The 24994-nt window shown below is 45.5% G+C and overlaps 1 protein-coding gene across 27 annotated transcripts in view; it reads right to left on the reverse strand.

The window, feature by feature from the left end:
* Window positions 1–24994, reverse strand: part of LOC147345033 (uncharacterized) — a 57086-nt gene that overhangs the window by 16080 nt on the left and 16012 nt on the right. For 6 of the 27 annotated variants that reach the window (XM_086374672.1, XM_086374671.1, XM_086374669.1 and 3 more), the window contains 3 exons: window positions 24787–24992; window positions 24365–24455; window positions 1277–1328 (listed from right to left, as the gene is read on the reverse strand). The exons of 1 other annotated variant lie outside the window; for it this stretch is intronic. In XM_086374672.1, coding sequence (XP_086230798.1) covers window positions 1277–1328; window positions 24365–24455; window positions 24787–24963 — 320 coding nt within the window. In that variant the 5' untranslated portion in view covers window positions 24964–24992. Of the gene's footprint in view, window positions 1–1268; window positions 1329–2413; window positions 2436–24360; window positions 24456–24517; window positions 24993–24994 lie in introns of those variants that run through there. 20 more of the 27 variants (XM_086374684.1, XM_086374682.1, XM_086374679.1 and 17 more) reach the window with 9 other exon arrangements.

The raw sequence follows: 24994 nt of genomic DNA on the forward strand, positions 1-24994 counted from the left end.
CCGACACGGGTTTGATGAAGCAATGCTCCTGTTGTGTGTGGTGAGCTCTTTTTCACTCTGTCCTCTTTATTCCTTCTTTGCACTGCTGGTCACACCCACTAATTCATCTCACACCCTTGGAATCATGGGTCTCACCCTCTACTTTGAAAGTAGCATCAGGTAAGAAATCCTCCAGGCTCTGAAGGAAGGTGAGGTCACGTGGGCGGAGGGCCCAGGCTGCCTTCTACTCCCAGGACTGCTACCCTCTTAACTGACTCTCCCTAAACCCCGCTCCATGCTGCTGCCAGCTGTGCTCCCAGGCTCCACACCATCCCTTATTTACAGAGGACGCCAGAGGGAGCCTGGGTTCTCACTCGCCCTTCAAAGTCCTGCCCCTCCAGCGCCTGGGGACCTGTCACCATCATCTCTCCGGCCTTTCCCAGCACACCCTGGCCATTCACACCTCTGTGTTTCTGTTCCCTCTGTGCTCTCTTCATCTAGCAAGCTGAGGCTTACTCCAAAGGCCATCCCCTCCAGGAAGCCTCCCCTGACTGTTCCTTGTCTCCCCCCCCGCCCAATTCCCACCACCCTTCATAGTTCACTGCTTAGTCTAGTGGTTCTCAAAGTCTGGGCCAGCATCAACACCAGGGAATTTGTTAGAAATACAGATTCTCAGCCCTCTACCTCTAACCTCCTGAATCCGTAACAGATTGGGGCCCAGGAATCTGGGTCTTCACCAACCCTCCAGGTGATTCTCATGGGCAACCAAGCTTGAGAACCACTGGCTCAGACTGTGTGAAAAGCTCAAGGTGAAGTTCTGGCCTAAGGCTGCAAAAAGAATCACTGAGGCGACAGAAAATGAATCTGGGGGAGAAGCTGTTCTTGGCTTTTCAGCCTGATCCATGATCCTGCTGGATCACAAAGAGATGGTAACCTTGTAGGAGACAGGCACTTCCTGCTTCCTGGTCTCTCCTGCTGCTCTTGCAAGTTCTCATCACGGACTCATGCATCGCTATCAGTATGAAACAGTAAAACAAGAGCCAGTGTTAACAGAGTGCTTGCTCTATGTGCTGTAATGTTTTCAACAGCCTTACAAGGTGTAACCCTGATTGGACAGTGAAAACAACAAAACCCATAAAGGTGAGGGGACTTGCCTGTGTTTAAGCACATAACTTAGATACACACCAGGCAGTCCCTCTCCAGAGCCTGCATCGTAACCCTGTGTTACTACCAAGAGGCTGACTGAGTTAGTCTGTCCCACAGACAGCAACGGCAAGGACACTGTTTACCTACTTACGGCTCACTGGGAATTAACACCATGCATAGTCCAGAGGCTGCAGACTGCTGGCCTGCAAAGGAAGGAGGGAAGAAACAAGTACTGTGCGTGGCTCAATGATCAGAATACGCTATGAGGCAAGGATTATGATTAATCCAAGTCTGTGTATCTGTGGTTTTGTTTTTTAAATTAGAGGCTTGTGCAGTCCAAAGCCCACACGATGTCCTATTTGATACAGAACGACCTTAGAATACAGTAATTTTATGTTCATAGACCAGAAGTCGTGACCCCACTGAGCCTCAGTTCCGGACGGGGCCACGTGCCCTGAGCTGCCTGCACCCACATCACTCCCAGGGCCCCACACGTCACCTCCAGGTTTCCAGACATGTCAGTTGGATGTGAGTGGGCCATTTGTGACTGTGGACACGTGCAAGTGTTTAATCGCATTTTTTAAAACAAAGTAAGCTCATATCTATTAAAGTAGAACTAAAATTCCAGGCAATAAACGGGCAGTCCTCAAAAGTCCGTTGTAATGTGGAATTTTCATCCATTTAGACAGATTGTCACCCCAGTGGGTCTGTATTAATGCAACTAAGATGCCATCTGCTGGGATTCACACACACCCTCACAGCAGCGAAGGTTCCAGAATCCATTGGTGGGTGTAGAGTAAACGGACATTCATCTATTTGAGAAACCAGGAGGGCATTCTGTTGGCCAGGTTCTTGCTAGGGGCTGGGGCTACAGCAGAAGCCTAGAGGACAAGGCTCCTCCTCCGCCCCCCACTGCCCCCGTGGGCTTACATCCAAGGGAAGACAGACAGCGATAAAAGCTGTGAAAAGTGAGGACTGTGGCGAAAGAGCCCCTGAGCGAGGCTGATGGGCAGCAAGGCATTTTCAAGAACATTGAGTTAATGGAATGCAGCCTTCTGTTCCAGCCAGGTGTGGCTGCAGCCCACTTCTCCTTTGCTCCTGAGTTTCCCAAACCCCCTTCTGCTCTGACAGGCTTCCACCCGGAGAGTGGGAGATGTGTCTTTGTCTCCGTTTGCTTCCCCTGCACTCCTGCTAACGGCCAGGTATGGCGCCTCCGAGTTCCTTCTGGAAGGTGCCTGCGGGCTTAGATGCAACCAGGGATATAATGGATTGAAGCCAGGTAAAGCCATCACACCCGTTGGTAATCTCACCTCGAAAAAGGGAAAGAAGGCAAGAGACGACTTAATCAACTAATTGGTAATCTCTCTCTTAGTTCAAACAGATTGGGTTTTTAAGGCTGGATAGGATTTTATTTGCTAATGTTCAAGGAAGAAAAGAAATGCCAAGATAAAAATGGGGAAGTGCAAGTGATGCTTGAGAGAAGGCCAGAAAGGAGGTATCACAAGAAGCAGCCCCCAAAGCCGGATTCAGAAAGAACTTTGGGGGCCAGGGACCAAAGGTCTTGCCTGTGAGGGCAGATTCTACTTATAAACAGAACTTTCAGGGACTCCACAGCGGCACCCGAATTCCTCTCCCTTTTTGTTGAGCATTTCTCTCTAGCTCCAGCCCACTTACATGTCCTGGAATTGAGACGGAGCACCATCTACATGCTGCAGCCTCCACTCACTCTCCAGAGGGCAGGGGAGGGTCCCCCACCCTGCCTTCCTGATACGCGGGCCCTCTGTGGGGCCAAGGGGCACCCACGTGTTTGTCCCCTCTTCCAGCCCATCACCTACACCTGCAGGAGGCAGAAGGTAGTCCCCAACTCTGACCCTCAAGTCTCCCTCCTGCCCCCACTCAGCCACATGACCACCCTCTGCCTCGGACCTCAGCATTAATTCCAACTTCCTCCATTGCTGTCTCATCCTCTTGGCCCTCAGTAAGTGTCCCCTCTGCTTCCCTCCGCTCTCCTCCAGTCCCTTCCTCCCCGTGTTCAAGAAACCTTCCCTGGTCCTCTGGCCAACTGTTACCACAAACCCCATTTTTCACCTCCCTGGACCTGCCTTCACCTTCACCTTCTTGTCCCCCAGCAACGCCCCTCGAGCGTTCCTCCATTGGAAGTAGGGAGTTTTAACCACTAGACCGCCAGGGAATTGGCACCACTGGGCAGGTCCTGGCTCCTTCCATGAATCAGCAGCGACCAGGCTATAACAGCTGTGGGGTGTGGCAGCCAGCTGTAGCTCTAGCCCTTTCCTGCCAGCTGAGTGTTCGTGAGTGAGGGAAATGGGGCTGGGGTCCATGCCTGGCTAGTTCCAGGATGGACCCTTTCCGCACCCGGGCCACAGCTAGTTTCGAAGGAGCTTCACAGGAGGTTTTTCTGGAATGCCAGCCTGAAGGGAATCAGCAGGTTATATTCAGTTGTAAGAAAGAATTTAGAGTTGAACAATAAAGAAGGCAGAGAAGCGAAGAATTGAGGCTTTCGAACTGTGGTGCTGGGGAAGACACCCAGCTTGGACAGCAAGGAAATCAAACCAGTCAATCCTAAAGGAAATTAACCCTGAATACTCATAGGAAGATTCATGCTCAATCTGAAGCTCCGTTACTTTGGCCATCTGCTGCGAAGAGCTGACTTATTGGAAAAGACTGATGCTGGAACAGACTAAGGGCAGGAGAAGAGGGCAACAGAGGATGAGATGATTGGATGGCCTTGGCCTCGCTGATTCAGTGGACATGAACTTGGGCAAACTCCCAGAGATGGTGAAGGGCAGGGAGGCCTGACATGCTGCAGTCCATGGGGTCACAAAGAGTCTGACACAACTTGGCGACTGAACAACAACATAGATTCTCTGCCCAGTCTCCTTCTGGGGCAACATTTTGCAAAACTAAGTGCAAGACCACAATCAAGAGACAGACACGGTACAATCCACCAGTCTTATTCACGTCCCCCCATTTTAGTTAAACTTATTCGCGTGTGTCTGTTTTAAGTTCTTTACCATGTTATCACCAGTAGAGATTCATCCAGCCCCAAAGCCAAGGTTTGGGCAGTTCTAATATTACAAGGGGCCTTGTGTGGTACCCCCCAACCCTAATCCCTGCCGATCACCACTCTGTCTCCATCTCTAGAATTCTGTCATTTCATAAATGCTATATAAATGGAATCATAGAAGACACAGCTCTGTAGGACTGGCTTTTTTTCCCACTCTTCCCTGGAGACATATGCAAGTGGCCGTGTATAACAATAGTTCAGCTTTTCCTTCTTTATTGCTGAGGAGTATTCCACAGTTATGTCCCCCGAAAATCGATGCGTTGTTGTTTAGTCACTAAGTTGTGTCCAACTCTTTTGTGACCCCATGGACCGTAGCCTGCCAGGTTCCTCTGTCCATGGGATTTTCCAGGCAAGAATTCTGGAGTGGGGTGCCATTTCCTTCTCCAGGGGATCTTCCTGACTCAGAGATCAAACCTACAACTCCTGCATTGGCAGGCAGATTCTTGACCACTGAGCCACCTGGGATGTCCCAAAATTCAGATACTAAAGCCCTAACTGCCCATGTGACCATACTGGAAACAGGCCTTTAAGGAAGTGATTAAGTTTAAATGAGATCAGGGGCATGGAGCCCTGATCTGATGGAATCTGTGGGCATCGTCTTTACAAAGGACAACAAACACACACACAAAAAAAACCCTCCCCCTCTTCCACATGAGGACTCTGAGCCAGAAGCCAACCCCTGCTGGAGCCTTGATCCTGGTCTTTCCTGTCTCCAGACTATGAGAAAATGTTTCTGTTGTTTAAGGCATCCGGTCTGTGGTGCTTTGCTATGGCAGCTTAAGTAGCCTCAGCCACCTAATATGTAAGAACCACAGTTTGTTTAGCCATTTGCCTGCCGAAAGAAATCTAAGCTATTTTTAGTTTGAGCCATTGAGGAAATGCCAACATGTTTCAAGGGACTGACAATTTAGAGTAATCTCTATGACAGCAATGCATCTAAGTCACATTTTTTAAGTAATTAGTAAAATCCTAAGCATCCGAAAATTAAGACTGCACATCTGCATAACCTATGGGTCAGGAGACCAGCCAGGATGGCAGAATAGAAAGACCCTAAGCTCATCTCCTCTCTCAGGCACACCCAAATTACAACTATCTGCTGAACAACCACTGATGAAAAAGCCCGGAACCTGCTAGGAAAGACCTTCTACAACTAAAGAGAGAGAAGGAACCACAATGAGATGGGCAGGAGGGGCAGAGTCATGATACACTCAAGTCCCATAAGCCCCGGTGGCTGAGCCGCATGTCAGGCTCCCCAGCCCACAGGGTCTCACCCTCGGAAGATGAGCCCACAGAGCATTTGGCTGTGAGCCTCCTATGAATCTTCAGGAGACCCAGAGAGCTAGAGAGAATAGACATCACTGTTAAAGCGGACACACAGGGACGTCCATGGTGGTCCAGTGGCTAAGACTCTGCGCTCCCAATGCAGTGGGCCCGGGTTTGATCCCTGGTCGGGAATTAGATCCCGCTGCCAGCTAAAGATCCTGCATGCCCTAATGAAGATCAAAGATCCCACGTGCTGCAACCAGGACCAGCACAGCCAAATACATAAATAAATTTTTTCTTCTAAAAGGGGGCACACACAAAACCTCACACACTCTGGGACCTAGGGCAGAAGCAGTGATTTGAAAGGAGCCTGAGTCAGACATGCCCACTTATCTTGGAGAGTCTCCCGGAGCGGCAGGAGACAACGGCAGCTCCCCCTGGGAGCACGGGCAGTGGCAGCAGTCATCTCTGGGAGCTCGGTTCACCACCTGGAGGCTGGTGGTGCTGCTCAGGGCCATTGGAATCCTCCCTGTAGGCTATTAGCCTCCTTCTAGCGGACCCACAGACCCACCCAGGCCCAACAGGCTGTAGTCACCAGTGCTGGGACATCTCAAGTCCAACAGCCAAGCGTGGACACAGCACCCACCCCCCAGCAGACAGGTTGCCTTAAGATCCCCTGAGCCCACAGTCACCCCTGGACATGGCTCTGCCCACCAGGGAGCCCAGGACCCAGCCCCACAGACCAACGTGTCAATTAAACAGAATAGAGAGCCCAGAAAGAAACCTATATTCTTATGGTCAATTAAGCTATGACAAAGGAGGTAAAAATATACAATGGAGAAAAGACAATCTCTTCAGTAAGTGCTGCTGAGAAAACTAGACAAATAATGTAAAATAAAGTAATTAGAATGTTTCCTAACACCCTAGGCAAAAATCACAATGGATTAAAGACCTAAATGAGAGACATGACGCCATAAAAGTCCTAGAATGGGAGAAAATATTTGCAGATAATATGACTGTCAGTGGGTTAATATCAAAACTATACAAACATCTCATAAAACTCAATACCAAAAAAACCAAAGAACTCAATCAAGAAAAGCTAATTGGAAAGAAGAGCTGATTGACATTTTCCCAAAGAAAACATACTGATGACCAACAGGTACATGAAAAGATGCTCAACATTGCTAATTATTCAGTTCAGTTCAGTTCAGTCGCTCAGTCGTGTCCGACTCTTTGCGACCCCATGAATCGCAGCACGCCAGGCCTCCCTGTCCATCACCAACTCCCGGAGTTCACACTCAGACTCACGTCCATCGAGTCAGTGATGCCATCCAGCCATCTCATCCTCTGTCGTCCCCTTCTCCTCCTGCCCCCAATCCCTCCCAGCATCAGAGTCTTTTCCAATGAGTCAACTCTTCGCATGAGGTGGCCAAAGCAAATCAACCATGAGATTTTAACTCACACCTATCATCATGAGATTTCACCTCAGAATGACTATTAGAAAGTCTACAGAACAAATGTTGGTGAATATGTAGATAAAAGGGAAGCCTTGTTCACTCTTGGTGCAGATGTAAATTTGTGTAACCATTATGGAAAACAATATGGAGGTTCCTCAAAAAACTAAAAATAAAGCTACCCTAGGATCCAGCAGTTCCACTCCTGGGTATACATCCATAAAAAAATGAAAACACTACATAAAATACAAGCACCCCAGGTTCACAGCAGTACAGTTTACAATAAGCAAGATATAGAAGCAACCCAGGTGTCCACTAAGAGATGATGGATAATGAAGATGTGGTATACACACATATACAGACATACACACACACACGTACATACACACAATGGTGTATTAACCATAAAAAATGAAATGCTGCCATTTGCTGGCTGCAATGTAGACAGATTTAGTAAATATTATGCTTGGTGAAATAGAGACAAATAATGAATGATACCACTTACATGTGGAATATAAAACAAAACACGAACATATATAACACAACAAAGTCACAGGTACAGAAAACAAACTAGAATTTATCAGTGGTGAGAGGGAAGGGAGGTAGGGAAGATAGGGTATGGTATTAAGAGATACGAACTACTGTGTATAAAATAGATAAGTAGCAGGGATATATTATACAACAAGGGAGCTACAGCCATTATTTTGTAATAATCTTTAATGGAGTATAATTTATAAAAACACTGAATCACTATGCTATTTACCTGAAACTAATAAAATATTTAAATGAACCATACTTGAATTTCAAAAAAGAGGAAAAACCAAATTTAAATTTCAGTCAGCATCATAAAATTTTAGTGGAACACACCCCCAAAAAGTAAATGAAGTAAATAAGTTACAAGGATATATTGTACAGCACATGAAATATAGCCAATATTTTATAATAACCTTAGAGTGTACGTATAGCATTTTTGAATCACTGTTACACACTTGAAACTAATATTGTAAATCAACTACACCTCAATAAAAAGTAAAATAAATGAAGAAGCTGAACTTATTTTAAAAAAAGGCTGCAGCAAAAAAAGAAAAAAAAAACAGATCAACAAATTCAGTAACTTTGAATCAAAATATAAATCAGTAGCATTTCTGTACACTAACAACAATCTATAAAAGAGAAAATAATTTCATTTACAATAGCATCAAACAATGCAACACTTAGGAATGATTTTAACCAAGGAGATGGAAGACCTCTACACTAAAAACTGTTAGACATGGATGAAAGGAAATGAAGATGACACAGATAAATGGGAAGACAGCCCATGTTCATAGATCAGAAGAACAAATATTGCTACAGTATCCATACTACCCAAAGCTATCTATAGAGTTAATGCTATCCTTATGAAGATTCCAATGGTATTTTTCATAACAGGAAAAAAATTCCCAAATTCCCATAATTTTTAAAGGAACTTGACCAGAAAAGCAATCCGGAAAAAGAATAACAAAGCCTGAGGCATCACAGTGACTTTTGATTTCAAAGTCTATTGTACAGCTATAGTCATCAAAATAGTATGGTACCACCATAAAAACAAGCACATAAGCCAAAGAACGGAACCAACAGCCTGGAAATAAATACATACATATATCATCAACAAATATTTGACAAGAGAGCCTAGAATTTTCAATGGAGAAAAGGAAGCCTCTTCAGTAAGTGATGCTGGGAAAAATCGGATATTCACAGACAAAAGCATGAAACAAGACTCTGTCTTATACCAGTCACAAAAATTACGTTGAAATGGACTAAAGACTTAACTGTAAGGATTGAAGCCATAAAACTCCTAATAGAAAAACAGAAAAATCTTCTTGTCAGCAACAGTGGCGCTGTCAGACTCTCCCCTCTGGGAACTACAGCAAGAACCTCAGCATCACGAGGCCATAGTTGGAACTATATCTGTGAGCATCTGTGCTTTACATCAACTTATTTTGTGTATTTGGTAGCAAGGCGTGCCCTAAGATGGGCTTCCCAAGCGGCAAGAATTCACCTGCCAATGCAGGAGACGAAAGAGGTGCGGATTCAATTCCTGGGTTAGGAAGGTCTCCTGGAGAGGAAATGGCAACCTGCTCCAGTGTCCTTGCCTTAAGAATTCCAAGGACAGAGGAGTTCGGTGAGCTACAGTCCATGGGGCCACAGAGAGTCGGACACGACTGAGCGACTGTGCACGGACTCACGCCCTAAGGTAACTACTTCTTCAGTTTAGATCGTTTAAGCTCGTGGAAGGTGTCAGTGGAACACTCCTCTTTTGGAAAGCAGGGGAAACCTGTACCACTCTACTATTGCTGTACCACTGGGAACCAGAAACAATAAAAAAGGAATAAATTACTGATCCATGAACGTCAATGAATCTCAAATGCATCATGCTAAGCAAAGGAAAAGAAACCAGACTCAAAAGGCTACAAACTCTATGTATCTCTATATATGGTGCTCTGGAAAAGGCGAAAGTGTGAAGATAGAAAAACGGATCTCTGGTTGCTGGGGGTGAGGGTGGGAGAACTGGGGGGCCTGGAGCTGTTCTGTAGTTTGAAGGTGGTGACGGTTACACGACTAGATGTAGTTATCCAAACTCCTAAAATCGTTTACCAAAAAGGGTGGGTTTTACCAGAAAATTTAGAAATCCACTTCTGTTGATGAAATGACACCACAGTAAGTCAGACAGAGGAAGACAAATATCGTAAGATATTGCTTATATGTAAAATCTTTTTTAAATGGTACAAATGAGCCTATTTACAAAACAGAATTAGAATCACCGAAGTAGAAAACAAACTTACGGTTACTGGGGTGGTGGGGGGAAGAGGAGGCGAGATAAATCGGAAGGTCGGGGCTGACAGACACACACCACTATATATAAACAGATAATAAGGACCTACTGACGAGCAGGGAACTCAGCTCAGTATTCTGTAATAACCTATATGGGGATAACCCTTAAAAGGAGTGAATGTATGGACCTGTATGATGGCTTCACTTTGCTCTATAGCAGAAACGATCAACACTGTATATCAACTGTATGTCAATAAAATTTTTTTAAAAATCAGTGAAAAGACAAACCACAGACTAGAGGTACTTGCCCACATATAACCAACAAAGGACAAATATCTAGAACATGAGTTCTTTTTTTTAACCAAGCAACAACTGAATAGTAAAATGGGTAAAATTTTTGACAAATACTCCCCAAAGAGGGAAATACAAAGATCTGTTCCATGTGAAATGGTGCACGCCTCATTAGTCTGCAGGAAAATGCAAATTGAAATCCTGATGAGATATGGCCACACACCCACCCGAATGACAAAACTCAAAATATCTAATAGTGTCAACTGCCGGCAAGGATAACAATGACTGTGGGCGTGTGAGTAAGCTCAGCCGCTCTGGATATCACTTTGGCTTTGTCTAGAAGGAAGATCTCTCCCATATCAACCACCAACTCCACTTCTGAGTTCACAGCTTGGGGACTGACACGCAGGTCACCTGAGCACCAGTGTTTGGAGCAGCGTTTTCAGTAATAACCCGACTGGGAACAACCGCGCCTCCATCAACATGAGCTTTGGGAGATGACATACAGCTGGCCAACAGGCCCATGAAAAGATGCTCAGCATCGCTAATTATTAGAGAAATGCAAATCAAAACTTCAATGAGATCCCATCTCACACCAGTCAGAACGGTCGTCATTACAAAATCTACAGATAACAAGTGCTAGAGAAAAGGGAACCCTAAGATACTGCGAGTGGGAATGTAGGCTCGTGCGGCCGTTATGGAAAACAGCACAGAAGTTCCTCACAAAACTAAAAACGGAACTACCACATGATCCAGCAAGCCCACTCCTGGGCGTATATCTGAACAAAACTCTAATTCAAAAGGTCACACACACCCCTGTGTTCACAGCAGCCAACACAACAGCCAAGACACAGAAACAGCCTAGACGCCCGTCGGCAAGCAAATGGGTAAAGAGGACAGGGCACGTATATATCAAATGGATATTACTCAGTCATAAGAAAGAGTGAAACAATATCCTTTGCAGCAACATAGATGGGCCTAGAGATTATCACACTACATGATGCGAATCAGAGAAGGACAAACTCCGTATCACGTACGTGTGGAATCTAAATTATGACACAAATGAGCTTATCTGGGAAACAAACAGACTCATAGACATAAAGAACACATATGTGGTTGCCAAGGAAGCAGGGCAAGGATGCAGTGGGAATTTGGGATTGGAAGATGCAAACTGTTAAACTATTACACATGGAATGGATAAGCAGCGAGGTCCTGCTGCAGAGCACAGGGAACCATATTCAGTGCCCTGTGATAGACCGTAATGGAGACACGTTTTAAAAAGAATGTATGCTGCTGCTGCTGCTGCTGCCGCTAAGTCGCTTCAGTCGTGTCCGACTCTGTGCGACCCCATAGATGGCAGCCACAGGCTCCCCTGTCCTTAGGATTCTCCAGGCAAGAACACTGGAGTGGGTTGCCATTTCCTTCTCCACTGCATGAAAGTGGAAAGTGAAAGTGAAGTCGCTCAGTCGTGTCCAACTCTTCTCGACCCCATGGACTGCAGCCCACCAGGCTCCTCCGTCCATGGGATTTTCCAGGCAAGAGTACTGGAGTGGGGTGCCATTGCCTTCTCCGAAAAGAATGTATACATATGTATAATTAAATCACTTCGCTGTACAGCAGAAATCAACACTGTAAATCAACTATACTTCAACAAAACAAAAACAGTAGAGCTTCGGGTGATTTCCAACAAGTGATGGGATATTATACAACTAAAATGAACAAACATTATATTTGCAACACTGTTTAACCTTAGAAAAATAAAGTGTAGCCATAAAAACTTTGAAAGCTAGCCATAAAAAGTTCAGATAGTATGATTCCATGTATAAAAAATTCAAAAGTAGGCAACATAAAAACCATACTTTTTTTAGGGATGAGCACATAGGTGCTAAACTACAAAGGAAGCAAGAGCCATGAAAAGCAGGGAAGCTCAGTGGAGGGCAGGGTATGAGGGGCTCTGCGTTGGTAGGAAGGTCTGCTTGGGGCTGCTAAGGGGCTGACCACTGCCTAGCTCGTGACTTTGGTGGTGGTCACGTGAGTGTTGGCTTGACAGCTGTTGATTATGTTCTCCGTGTTTTACGCACATGATGACAGAGTCATTCCTTTGCTCAGACCCTTCCAGAGGCTCCCATCTCAGCCAGAATGAAAAGCCATTAAGGCTTTGGTGACTGACTCTTCCCATCCCCCTCTTCTTGCTCACATGGATCCAGCCGCACTGGCCTCCAGCCATGATCCTGCCTCAGGACCTGTGCACATGCAGCTTCTTCTGCCTGGACCTCTCTCCCTCAGATATTTTCATGGCTCTCTCTGCTTGTCTCCTTCAGATCTTTACTAACAATGTCTGCTTAGTGGTGACTTCCTTAGCCTACTCCCCACACTCAACACACACTGACTCCTTTTCTCTCCCTCTTGACACTTATTACAACTTAATAAACAACATACCTTGCCTTGTCTGACAATGTATTTATTGTCTGACTTCCCTCTGGAAATGTCACATCTGCCAAAGAGATGGTACTCTCTTGCCCCACTCCCCACCGAGGCTTAGTCCTCAACTCCTACAATAGTGCTTCAGACAGAGTAGATGTTCAGAAAAAGTTGTTTTATTAATTGTCTTAAGGCAGACTGGGAAACTCTTCAACGTTCTGAAGAGATATGTGAAACCCCTTCATTCATTCTCTTTCTAAACAAGGGACAGTGTAGGTGGGAGAGGAGGTCAGGATGGGGGCGACACAGGCATGCTTGTGGCTGATTCTTGTCAATGCCTGGCAAAACCCATCACAATATTATCAAGTAATTATCCTCCAATTAAAATTAATTTAAAAATAAACAAGAACTTTTTTATATTAAGATGAAACTTATAAAACATAAATTAACCACTTTACAGTGTGCAATCCAGCGGCATTGAGAACATTCGCAATGTTACGCAGCCACCACCTCTATATAATTAGAGTACATTTTCATCAGCCCCAAAAGGAGGCCTTGTCCCCATTCAGCAGCCCCTCCGGTTGCCCCGCTTCCCCTAGACCCTGGCAGCACTCATCTGCCATGGACCTGCCTATTCGGGGCACTCCATTTACGTGGAATCACACAGCATGTGACCCGCTGGGTCTGGCTTCTTTGACTTGGCCTGTTTCCCAGGTCCATCCATGCCATAGCACATGTCAGTGCTTCACTCCTTTTTCTGAATACTATTGCATTGCCTGGATGTCATCACATTGTATCCATTCTGCAGCTGACAGACATTTGGAGGGCTTCTACCTTTTAGCTACTATGAATGATAACCGCTGTGAGCATCTGGGTACGAGCATCTCTTTAAATACCCGTTTTCAGTTCTCCTGGGAAACCCTTCTTAATACTGATGTCATGAACCCACACCAGCTGTTTCATAAACATTTCTTAGGAGTGAGCATGATATGGTTCCAGAACATGGGAGAGAGTCAGGTTTGGCTCAAAATTGTAGTTCACTTTTAACGTGTTCTGTGACTCTGGGCTTCCTCATGTGTACAGTGGAAATATGCAAACTGAAAGGATGAGGTCCCTGTATATAAACTGTCAGTACTATTTACTGGGGTCTACTGGGTTATAATTTGAAGGATCATAACCTATCCCCTGATAATAAAATATATATCCCGACCTCGTGGGTAACTAGTGACATACCCTGGGCAAAAGTCCCTAACCTGAACTCAGAAAGGAAACTACAGCTATAATTCCTCATCTCGTGGCAGTTGGGAGCTGAGAAATCTCTAAGAAATGCAGCAGGCCTGTGTATGTAAGGGTTAGTGTGGCTTAGGCCCCACCGGCGGTGATGATGGCCATTCCGCCCAGGAATTCCAGCGGAACCGCCCAGGCTTTCTGTTATTTCACAGTCTGGACACCAGAGGGCGCTACGAGAACACATATTTTAGCTGGGCCAACCAGCAGGCGCTCCGCTTGTTTGGATAGGGTGTGCGTGTGGGTGCGTGCATGTGTCTGTGTGTGTGTCTGTGTTTGTGTGTGTCTGTGTCTGTGTGTGTCTGTGTGTCTGAATGTGTCTGATTAATGGGAAAACAGCTGCTTCTGTTTCAAGGTGCACCCCTCGGGAAATGCATCTGAAACTAGCTGGCAAAAAATAGGCTCTCTTGATACAAATTCCCCCCTGACTCAAGCACTGCTAGCGGTCCTTCCCTCCCTCCGTCCCTCCACTAGTGACCTCGTGGGTAACCAGTGACTACTTACCTCTATTACCACTACTCATCTCCCTCCCTCCCTCCCTTCTTTTCTCCTGTCCTTCCTGATGTAGAGTTGCTGCCCTAATTTATCAGCTTTCTCTCAGTTCAAAGGGCTGGTATACACCTCTTTATTAAAGTGGGGTCCATCTGAAACGTGCCTCCAAACACCTGCGAGTTAATTTCGTGTTAAAAGCCACATCAGGACTTCCCTGGTGGTCCAATGGTTAAGAATCCACCTGCCAACACAAGGCACACAGGTTTGATTTCTGGTTCGGGAAGACCCCACGTGCCGGGGCGCCACCACTACTGACCAGCGTTCGGGAGCCCCTGCCCCACAAGAAGGGAAGCCCCCGCACCGCAGAGCCCGCACACTGTGACGGAGAGCAGCCCCTGCTCGCGGCAGCCAGTGAGGGCTGGTGCTCAACAGTGAAGACCCGGCATGGCCAGAAAATAATTTAATTAATTTTTAAAAATCTACATCAAAACCAAGTTGCTGCATCGACTTGCACTCAGACGGTGGAGATGCTCCAAGGAGGAGACAGGGGGAGCTTTGGGGATACCTCGGTACAAGCCATCTGGGTGCTCATTTGCAGGATGGGAGTGACTTTGTCTAGAAACACATGCACAGCAGCCTGCTCTGGTCCCCTCGAGTTGGCAGCAGTGGGCACCAAGCTTCCCCTTCCGGCATGGTGACAGAGGCTGGGCCCATGGCCTCAGAATCTACACCTGACCCTGCGCCTAACATCTTGAGATTCTGGATGGTGCCATGCAGGCCTGTCCAGAGGACCCTGTGTGATCTCATGGGACACTCAGAGCTCCTGACCACGTGCTTTTTTAACTCTTGCAGCTTCTCTGATCCTTCCCATGACAGCTATTCCCAAATTGCGCCCACCATCACCTCTGCATCACACAGCAGGTCAAAGCCACAAAGGCTTTATCCTTTCTCCCCCATCTCTGTGTCCTGCTCCCTGAACTCTGGGAAAGGAGGGTGGTGGGGGATGTGTGGGCAGAAATTATTTTGCACAGGTTATGTGAAGGATGAATCTTGGACTTCCCTGGTGGTCCAGTGGCTAAGACTGCGTTCCCAATGCAGGGGGCCTGGGTTCTATCCCTGGTCAGGGAACTAGACCCCACATGCTGCAACTGAGAGCTCGAATGCCGCAACTAAGGCTCAGCCATTAAAAAAATTTTTTTTTAAAGAAAGAATCTTAGGAAACCCTTTGAAGTCAAGGATTTCAAACTAGGTCTCAAAACCAGAGTGGTATCTCAACCAATAAAGCCAGAGAAGAATCTAGGTCCCTTTCAGAAACGTCCACACACGAGGCTCCTGGAGCCAAAAGTTGCATTAGAACTTGACACTGGATGGGGCTAATGGTTTTATTCTATGGGGATTACTTTGTTCTATAGGGATTAATTCTCTGATTCTAGATTATGACTAGTAGGTTATGGGGTCCAGATGTCTGTATTTTCTGGATAAGACAATGGCGGCTCAGAGAGGGAAGGGAATGGCTTTGTTGCATCATTGACAGCTGGTGCATCTGGGTGGGGACCCCTATTCGGGGGATGGAGTCAGAAGTGCTGCAGCTCCCAGCCTCCCCCGGGCCTCCCAGCACCTGGTCCAGCCGAGCGGGGTGGCCTGTGCTGACAGTGAGGGGAGTATGGAGACAAGGCTGGCCTCTCAGGGGACTGTTCCCAGAAGCGCAGTATTGATTCTGATGCTTCTGCAAGAGAAAGCTTGGCAATGAATCGCAGGAAGAAAGGCACTTAACAGGATGCGTGCTTTTGTGCATTCATATCCTGTCTGGTGAGTCTCTAAGAAGGGAATAAAGTATATAACATTCCTTATGTGGATTTTCTTTCATTTTCCACTCACAGAACATCTTGTGACACTGTATTTATGTGGCCCATGTTACAAGAAATGCTGACTGAGTGCTGTTTAGCAGAGGATAGGTGCTTAGATATACACCACACAGAACAAGTACCCGCTTCGCAACTCAAGACACCTTGGGTGGATAGTATGCATCTATTTCTACCTTCAGAAAAACCACAACACATTTCTCAGAAACCCAACATCTAATTCGAACTGTGGTGTTGGAGAAGACTCTTGAGAGTCCCTTGACTGCAAGGAAATCAAACCAGTCAATCCTAAAAGAAATCAACCCTGAATATTCATTGGAAGGACTGATGCTGAGGCTGAAGCTCCAATACTTTGCCCACCTGATACGAAGAGCTGACTCATTGGAAAAAACCCTGATGCTGGGAAAGATAGGAGGCAGGAGGAGAAGGGGGCGACAGAGGATGAGATGGTTGGATGGCATCACTGACTCAATGGGCATGAGATTGAGCAAGCTCTGGGAGACGGTGAAGGACAGGAAAGCCTAGCATGCTGCAGTCCACGGGGTCGCAAAGAGTCAGACACAACTGAGCGACTGAACAACAAAGTAAATATACAACCAAATATGTATAAATACCATCTTTTTTTGTTCAGTGAATTGTGTGTTATAATTGTCCCCCCCAAAATGAGAACTTCTGTCTTGGTTTTGGCTGATGGCATCCAACAACAGCTGGCAAGGACTACCACATTTCAAAGTGAGTTGCTGCCACCTTTCATGGGGTGAATTGTGCCCCCCTAAATGTATATGTGGAAATCCTTCATAATGTGACTTCACTTGGAGAGTCTCTTTTCCCTTACTGAAGTATGACTGCGTGATTGATTTACAGTGTTATATTAGTTTCAGGTAACAACATAGTGATTCGACAATCACATACATTATGAACTGATCAACGCCGTCAGTCCACTTACCATCTGTCTCCACACAGAGTTATTACCATGCTGTTGACTGTACTGTTTGTGCTGTGTATTACATCCCTGTTACATTCATTTTATAACCGGAAGTTTCTATCTAGTAATCCCCTTCACCTCCTGGCCTTAAATGACACGTTAGACTAGATGGATTTAATTGATATTTACAGAACATTCCATCTGAAAGCGGAAGAATACACATTCTTCTCAAGGGCACACGGAACATTCTCCAGGAGAGATCACACACTGGGCCACCAAGCGAGCCCAAATGTGAGAAAACTGAGATCATATCATGCAGCTTTTCCATCACATGCTACAAGATTAAAAGAAAAAAATCACAAGAAAAAAACTAAAAAACAAAAACGCAGAGAGGCTAAATAATACGTTACTAAACAACTAATAGATCACTGAAGAAATCAAAGAGGAAATAAAAAATACCTACAGACAAATGACAATGAAAACACAACAATCCAATATCTATGGGTCACAGCAAATCAAACACAACTGCACTCATCTCACATGCTAGTAAAGTAATGCTCAAAATTCTCCAAGCCAGGCTTCAGCAATACATGAACTGTGAACTTCCAGATGTTCAAGCTGCTTTTAGAAAAGGCAGAGGAACCAGAGATCAAATTGCCAACATCCACTGGATCATGGAAAAGCAAGAGAGTTCCAGAAAAACATCTATTTCTGCTTTATTGACTATGCCAAAGCCTTTGACTGTGTGGATCACAATAAACTGTGGAAAATTCTGAAAGAGATGGGAATACCAGACCACCTGACCTGCCTCTTGAGAAACCTGTATGCAGGTCAGGAAGCAACAGCTAGAACTGGACATGGAACAACAGACTGATTCCAAACAGGAAAAGGAGTACGTCAAGGCTGTATATTGTCACCCTGCTTATTTAACTTATACTCAGAGTACATCATGAGAAACCCTGGGCTGGAAGAACCACAAGCTGGAATCAAGATTGTCAGGAGAAACATCAATAACTTCAGATATGCAGATGACACCACGCTTATGACAGAAAGTGAAGAACTAAAGAGCCTCTTGATGAAAGTAAAAGAGGAGAGTGAAAAAGTTGGCTTAAAGCTCAACATTCAGAAAACTAAGATCATGGCATCTGGTCCCATCACTTCATGGGAAATAGATGGGTAAACAGTGGAAACAGTGTCAGACTTCATCTTTTGGGGTTCCAAAATCACTGCAGATGGTGATCGCAGTCGTGAAATTAAAAGACGCTTACTCCTTGGAAGGAGAGTATGAGTAACCTAGACAGCATATTAAAAAGCAGAGACATTACTTTGTCAACAAAAGTCCATCTAGTCAAGGCTATGGTTTTTCCAGTAGTCATGTATGGATCTGAGAGTTGGACTATAAAGAAAGCTGAGTGCAGAAGAATTGATGCTTTTGAACTGTGGTGTTGGAGAAGACTCTTGAGAGTCCCTTGAACTGCAAAGAGATCCAACCAGTCCATCCTAAAGGAAATCAGTCCTGGGTGTTCATTGGAAGAACTGATGTTGAAGCTGAAACTCCAATATTTTGGCCACCTGATGCAAAGAACTGACTCATTTGAAAAGACTCTGATGTTGGGAAAGATTGAAGGCAGGAAGAGAAGGGGACGACAGAGGATGAGATGGTTAGAAGGCATCACGGACTCACTGGATATGCTGCTGCTGCTGCTAAGTCACTTCAGTCGTGTCCGACTCTGTGTGACCACATAGACGACAGCCCACCAGGCTCTGCTGTCCCTAGGATTCTCCAGGCAAGAACACTGGAGTGGGTTGCCATTTCCTTCTCCAATGCATGAAAGTGAAAAGTGAAAGTGAAGTCGCTCAGTCGTGTCTGACTCTTCGTGACCCCATGGACTGCAGCCTACCAGGCTCCTCCATCCATGGGATTTTCCAGGCAAGAGTACTCAATGGACATGAGTTTGGGTAAACTCTGGGAGTTGGTGATGGACAGGGAGGCCTGGTGTGCTGCAGTTCATGGGATCGCAAAGAGTCGGACATGACTGAGCAACTCAACTGAACTGAAATCAATTCTAAGAGGGATGTTTATAGCTATACAATCTTACCTCAGGAAGCAAGAAAAATCTCAAACCAACCTTGTGCCTAAAGTAACTGGAGAAAGAACAAACGAAGCCCAAAGTTAGTAGAAGGAAAGAAATCATAAGATCATAGCAGAAATAAATGCAATAGAGATGAAGAAAATAATAGAAAAGATCAATGAAACTAAAAGCTGGTTCTTTGAAAAGATAAACAAAATTGATAAACCTTTAGCCAGACTCATCAAGAAAAAAGGGAGAGGGCTGAAATCACTAAAATTAGAAATAAAACAAGAAAAGTTACAACTGACAGAAATACGAAGGATCATAAGCAACTACTACAAACAACTATATTCCTCCAAAATGCACAATGGACAAATTCTCAGAAAGGTGCCACCTTCCAAGACTGAGCCAGGAAGAAATAGAAGATATGAACAGACCAATCACAAGTATTAAATTGAAACTGTAATTTAAAATTTTCCAATAAACAAAAGTCCATGACCAGATGGTTTCACAGATGAATTCAAACATTTAGAGAAGAGCTAACACCTGTCCTTCTGAAACTCTTCCAAAATACTGCAGATGAAGGAACATTCCCAAGTTTATCCTATGAGGCCACCATCACTCTGATACCAAAACCAGACAAACATACCACAAAAAAGATACTTCTAGGCCAATGCCACTGACGAACACAGATGCAGAAATCATCAACAAAATACAGGCAAACTGAATCCAACAACACATTAGAAGCATCATACACCATGATCAACTGGGATTTATCCCAGGGAAGCAAGGATTCTTCAACATACACCAATCAGTCAATCAATGTGGTACCCACATTATAAGGAACTGAAGAATAGAAACCATATGGTCATTTCAGTGGACGCAGAAACATCTTTGAAAAAAATCAATACCCATTTATGAAAAAAACTCTCCAGAAAGTGGTCAGAGAGGGAACCTACCTCAACAAGACAAAGGCCATACAGGACAAACCCACAGCTAACACCATTCTCAGTAGAAAAAGGCTGAAAGCATTTCCTCTAAGATCAGGAAGCAGAAAAGGATGTTCATCCTCACCACTTTACTCAACATAGTTTTAGAAGTCCGAGCCACGGTAATCAGAGAAGAAAAAGACGTCAAAGGAATTCAGATTGGAAAAGAAGAAAACTGTCACTGCTTGCAGATGACATGATGCTATACATAGAGAAGCCTAACGGTCACACCAGAAAACTACTAGAGCTCACCTACGAATCTGGTGAAGTAGCCGGATACAGGGCTAATCTCCAAAATATAAACACAGTTCATGCAGCTCAACACAAAAGAAAAAAATTCCAATCAAAAAACTGGTGGAAGATCTAAACAGACATTTCTCCAAAGAAGATAAATACGTGTGTGCGTGTGTGTGTGTGTGTGTGTGTGTGTACGGCCAAAAAGCACATGAAAAGACGCTCAACATTACTAATCAGTAGAAAAATGCAATCAAAGCTACAATGAGGTACCACTTCACACAAGTCACAATGGCCATCATTGAAAAGATCTACAAACAAATGCAGCAGAGGGTGCAGAGAAAAGGCAACCCTCCTACACTGCTGGCGGGAACGTAAACTGGTACGGACACGACGGAGAACAGTCTGCTGCTGCTATGTTGCTTCAGTCGTGTCCGACTCTCTGCGACCCCATAGACGGCAGCCCACCAGGCTCCCCCGTCCCTGGGATTCTCCAGGCAAGAACACTGGAGTGGGTTGCCATTTCCTTCTCCAATGCATGAAAGTATGGAGGTTCCCTAAAAAACTAAAAATAGAACTACCATATGATCCAGCCATCCCACTCCTGGGCATATCTCCTGAGAATACCATAATTCAAAAAGACATATGTACCCCAGTGTTCATAGTAGCACTATTTACAATAGCCAAGACATGAAGCAACCACTGGGACGACCCAGAGGGATGGTATGGGGAGGGAGGAGGGTTCAGGATGGGGAACACATGTATACCTGTGGCGGATTCATTTTGATATTTGGCAAAACTAATACAATTATGTAAAGTTTTAAAATAAAATTTAAAAAAAATAAAAATAAATGTCCATGGGCAGAGGAATAAAGAAGATGTGGTACATACACAACGGAAAATCACTCAACCATAAAAATGAATAATGCCATTTGCAGCAACACGGATGCAACTAGAGATCATCATACTAAGTGAAGCAAGTCAAATGTCGTATGACGTCACTCAGATGTGGCATCTAAGAAAACAATGACATGAACGAACTTAATTACCAAACAGAAACTGATTCAGACTTCAAAGGGGAAACATGGAGGGAGGATGAGTTAGGAGTTGCAATTAATGTATCTCCTGCCTCGCAGGCAGATTCTTTACTGTCTGAGCCACCAGGGAAGCCTAACACATACACACTAGGATATATAAAAAAAGACGATTCCAGTAGATAACTAGTGAGAACCTACTGCCCAGCACAGGGAACTCTACTCAGTGCTCTGTGGTGACCCTAAATGGGAAGGAAATCCAAAACAAGAGGGGAGAAGTGTATATGAGTAGCTGATTCAGCTGCCATGCAGCAGAAATTAACACAACATTGTAAAGCAACTATATGCCAATAAAAGTTACTAAAAAATAAAAAACAGATCATCAACAAGGATATACTGTATAGCACAGGGAACTCTACTCAATATTCTGTAATAACCTATATGGGGAAAGAACCTGAAAAAGAATGAATATATGGGAAAAAAGAATGGATATATGTATAACTGAATCACTTAGTTGGATATTTGAAACACAACATTGTAAATCAACTATAGTTCAATATAAAATAAAAACTAGGGACTTCCCTGGCGGTCCAGCGGCTAAGACTCAGCTCCCAATGTGGGGACCTGGGTTTGATTCCTGGTCACAATTAAGACTAGGTACAGCCAAAATAAATAAATACAAATAAATATTTTTTAAAAAACCAAGGGATACTGATTTTTAAAAATAAGTTAAATAAAATAAATCCTTGGTTTCTTTCCTATATTTCCTAACTCTTTACTGAAGCTCGCACTGTGCTCTTTTGTTTGTCTCCTGAGTTTGGTGAGCATTTTTATCCATCAGGTGAATTCGCCTGAATTTCCCTTTCACCCATGTGCAGCACTGGGGTCCCCCTGGGGAGACAGCTAGAGCGGATCAAGCAGCTGGAAATAAGAAGATGCTCTTTTGAGAAAGTCATTGAGGAGGTGTTATCAGACTTCCTTTTGGCCCCTGCAGTGAGATAGAGGCTTACTCCTTCTTCCCTCAAGCCCAGCTGGGGAGGGGGGACAGTTCAAGGTCACCATGTGAAGAACTGACGTGTCCTTGGAGGGCACCCAGTGTACTGGTGTCTGGCTTTTTTGACTATATGATTCAACTTTATTGGTCTTGTAGTTGCTTGATTCTAAGTACTAGAGCCATGGGCTTCCCAGGTGGCTCAGTGGTAAAGAATCTGCCTGCCGATGCAAGAGATGTAGATTCGATCCCTGAGTCAGGAAGACCCCTTGGAGGAGGAAATGGCAACCCACTCCCATATTCTTGCCTGGAGAATCCCCATGGATAGTGGAGCCTGGCAGGCTACCGTCCATGGGGTCTCACAGAGTTGAACATGACTGAGCGCACGCGCACGCGCCCACACGCACGCACGCACGCACGCACACACACACGAGCAACATTATTCTAGCTTTTTGTTGAGATAGAACTTACCTATTATAAAATTCACCCTTTTAAAGTGTGTGGTTCAGGGGCTTTAGTATATTCACACAGGTGTGCAACCATCACCATTATTCTAATCCAAAACATCTTCATCGTCCCAAGTAGAAACCCCATGGCCCTTCCCTTCTTCCCTTACAGACTCTGGTCTACTTTCCATCTCCACGGATTTGTCTATTCTGGGTATTTCATATAAATGTAATATGATAGTTGCCCTTTTGACCTGGCTTATTTCATTTAGCACGATACCGAGATTCATTTGTGTTGTAGCAGGTGTCAATACCTCACTCTTTTCATGGCCAAATAACTTTCCATTGTATGGATATGTTTAGTTGATCCATTCATCCATTGATGGATATTTGGGGTTTTCCCACCTGTTGGTAATTGTTGCTAGCCCTACAACAACAGGGCTGTTGTATGAATATTTGGGTACAGATGTTTGAGTCCCTGTTTTTCATTCTTTGGAGTATATACCTAAGAGTGGGACCCATGTGCCATATAGTAATTCTAAGTTTCACTTTTTGAGGAACTTCCCAAACCACCGATTTGTTTTAAATTATCCCCCACACTTTACAGTAACTCTGAAATATTCCCATTTTACAGATAAGGCACAAGAGAGGTTCAGGAACTTGCCTGAGGTAACACAGCTCATGAAGAACCCGCCTGGAGGGACTTCCCTGGTGGTCCAGGGCTTAGACTCAGCGCGCCCAACGCAGAGTGCCTGGGCTCAACTCCTGGTTAAATTAGGTGCCCCACGGCACAACGAAGACCTGCTGTAGCCCAATAAACAAAAAACTTTTTTTTTTTTTTTTAAAAATATAAATAGGGCCTCCCTGGTAGCTCAGTGGTAAAGAATCCGCCTGCCAATGCAGGAGACACCGGTTCGATCCCTGGTCTGGGAAGATCCCACATGCCGCGGGGCTACTAGGCTGTTGTGCTGCAGTGACGGAGCCTGGGCGCCACAATGACCGAGCCCACGAGCCACAGCTACTGAAGTCCTCACGTCTTAGAGCCTGTGCTCTGCAACAAGGGGAGCCGCTGCAGCGAGAAGCCCGCGCACAACTAGAGTGGCCCCGGATCGCCGCAACTCTAGAAAAGCCTGCGCGGCAACGGAGACCCAGCCACCATAAATAAAAGAGATGGTTTCACAACCCCTCCGGGACACTGACCGGGTCTGCCTGCGGCCCGAGCCTGTGCTCACTGCCCCTCACTCTCCCTCCTCCCCGCCCTGAAGCCACCGGGAGCCTCTTGCTCTGGGCCGGAGCGGGTCTCAGCGCGGTGCTGAGACCTCGGGGCTCCGGGCACAGCTCTGTGCGGAGTCGTGGACATCCCCAGGCCTCTCCTTTCACAGGATCCCGAAGGGCCGGCGGGACCCTGAGCTCTGGCCTCCTCCCTTCCGGGGTAGAGCTTGCGTTCTGCCTGGCATGGTGACACACCAGGACGCCCTTGGTGTCTCGGCCATTGACCCGTCAGGCCCACCGCCCAGGACAAAGCCCGCGGGCTCCCAGCCTGCCCAGAGCCCGGCGCACGCGGCTGCAGCCCTCCACCTACCGGGTTCCTCTCTGAGGATGCGAGCTTCCTTCCGCCTCAGCTCTTCCGTCCCAATGAGCAGAGACCCCAAGGCCTGGAGCTGCTGAAAACCCTGGGAAAATAAGAAAGAAAACTCATAAAATGGAAATCCAATGAAATAACTAATAAAAGTGGTAGTAATGAATGTAACACTTTATTAATTGCTTAATGTTCTATTTGTGAACATCTCATTACTGTGGGGTGATCATTTTTAGGTTTAATTTTCTTTGTGAAGTTTCCTGGGCATGCATGGAGGCAATGAAGAGAAATCATGGCTGGTGAACTTTTATGGGAAAAACCTTTGATGTCAGACGCAGGGTGTCTTTGATTGTGTTGAGCGTGTTGGGTGATGAGACCTCAGGAGTCTGAGTGCCCAGGGCTCTAGAAAGTCTAAATCTGCTCACATTGTGGGCGTATGCAGGGCCAAGCAGCCCCACGATGGAGCCACAGACGTCTTCTTTCTCGGAAAGGAGGGAACCGGATGGCAGTGAACAAAGATGCCTGTCTGCTCCAGTCTCCAGGGCTGTCTGCAGAGGCTGCTGGCAGAGGGTGGCTTTGACACGGGCCTCAGCCGATGGCATCTCTTGTTGTTTCACCAAAGCCTGAAGCCCT

The sequence above is a fragment of the Bos grunniens genome, chromosome 25, assembly GCF_055505025.1.
Source record: "Bos grunniens cultivar Pamir isolate PY7600 chromosome 25, Bosgru_T2T1.0, whole genome shotgun sequence".
Classification (NCBI taxonomy): Eukaryota; Metazoa; Chordata; class Mammalia; order Artiodactyla; family Bovidae; genus Bos; species Bos grunniens.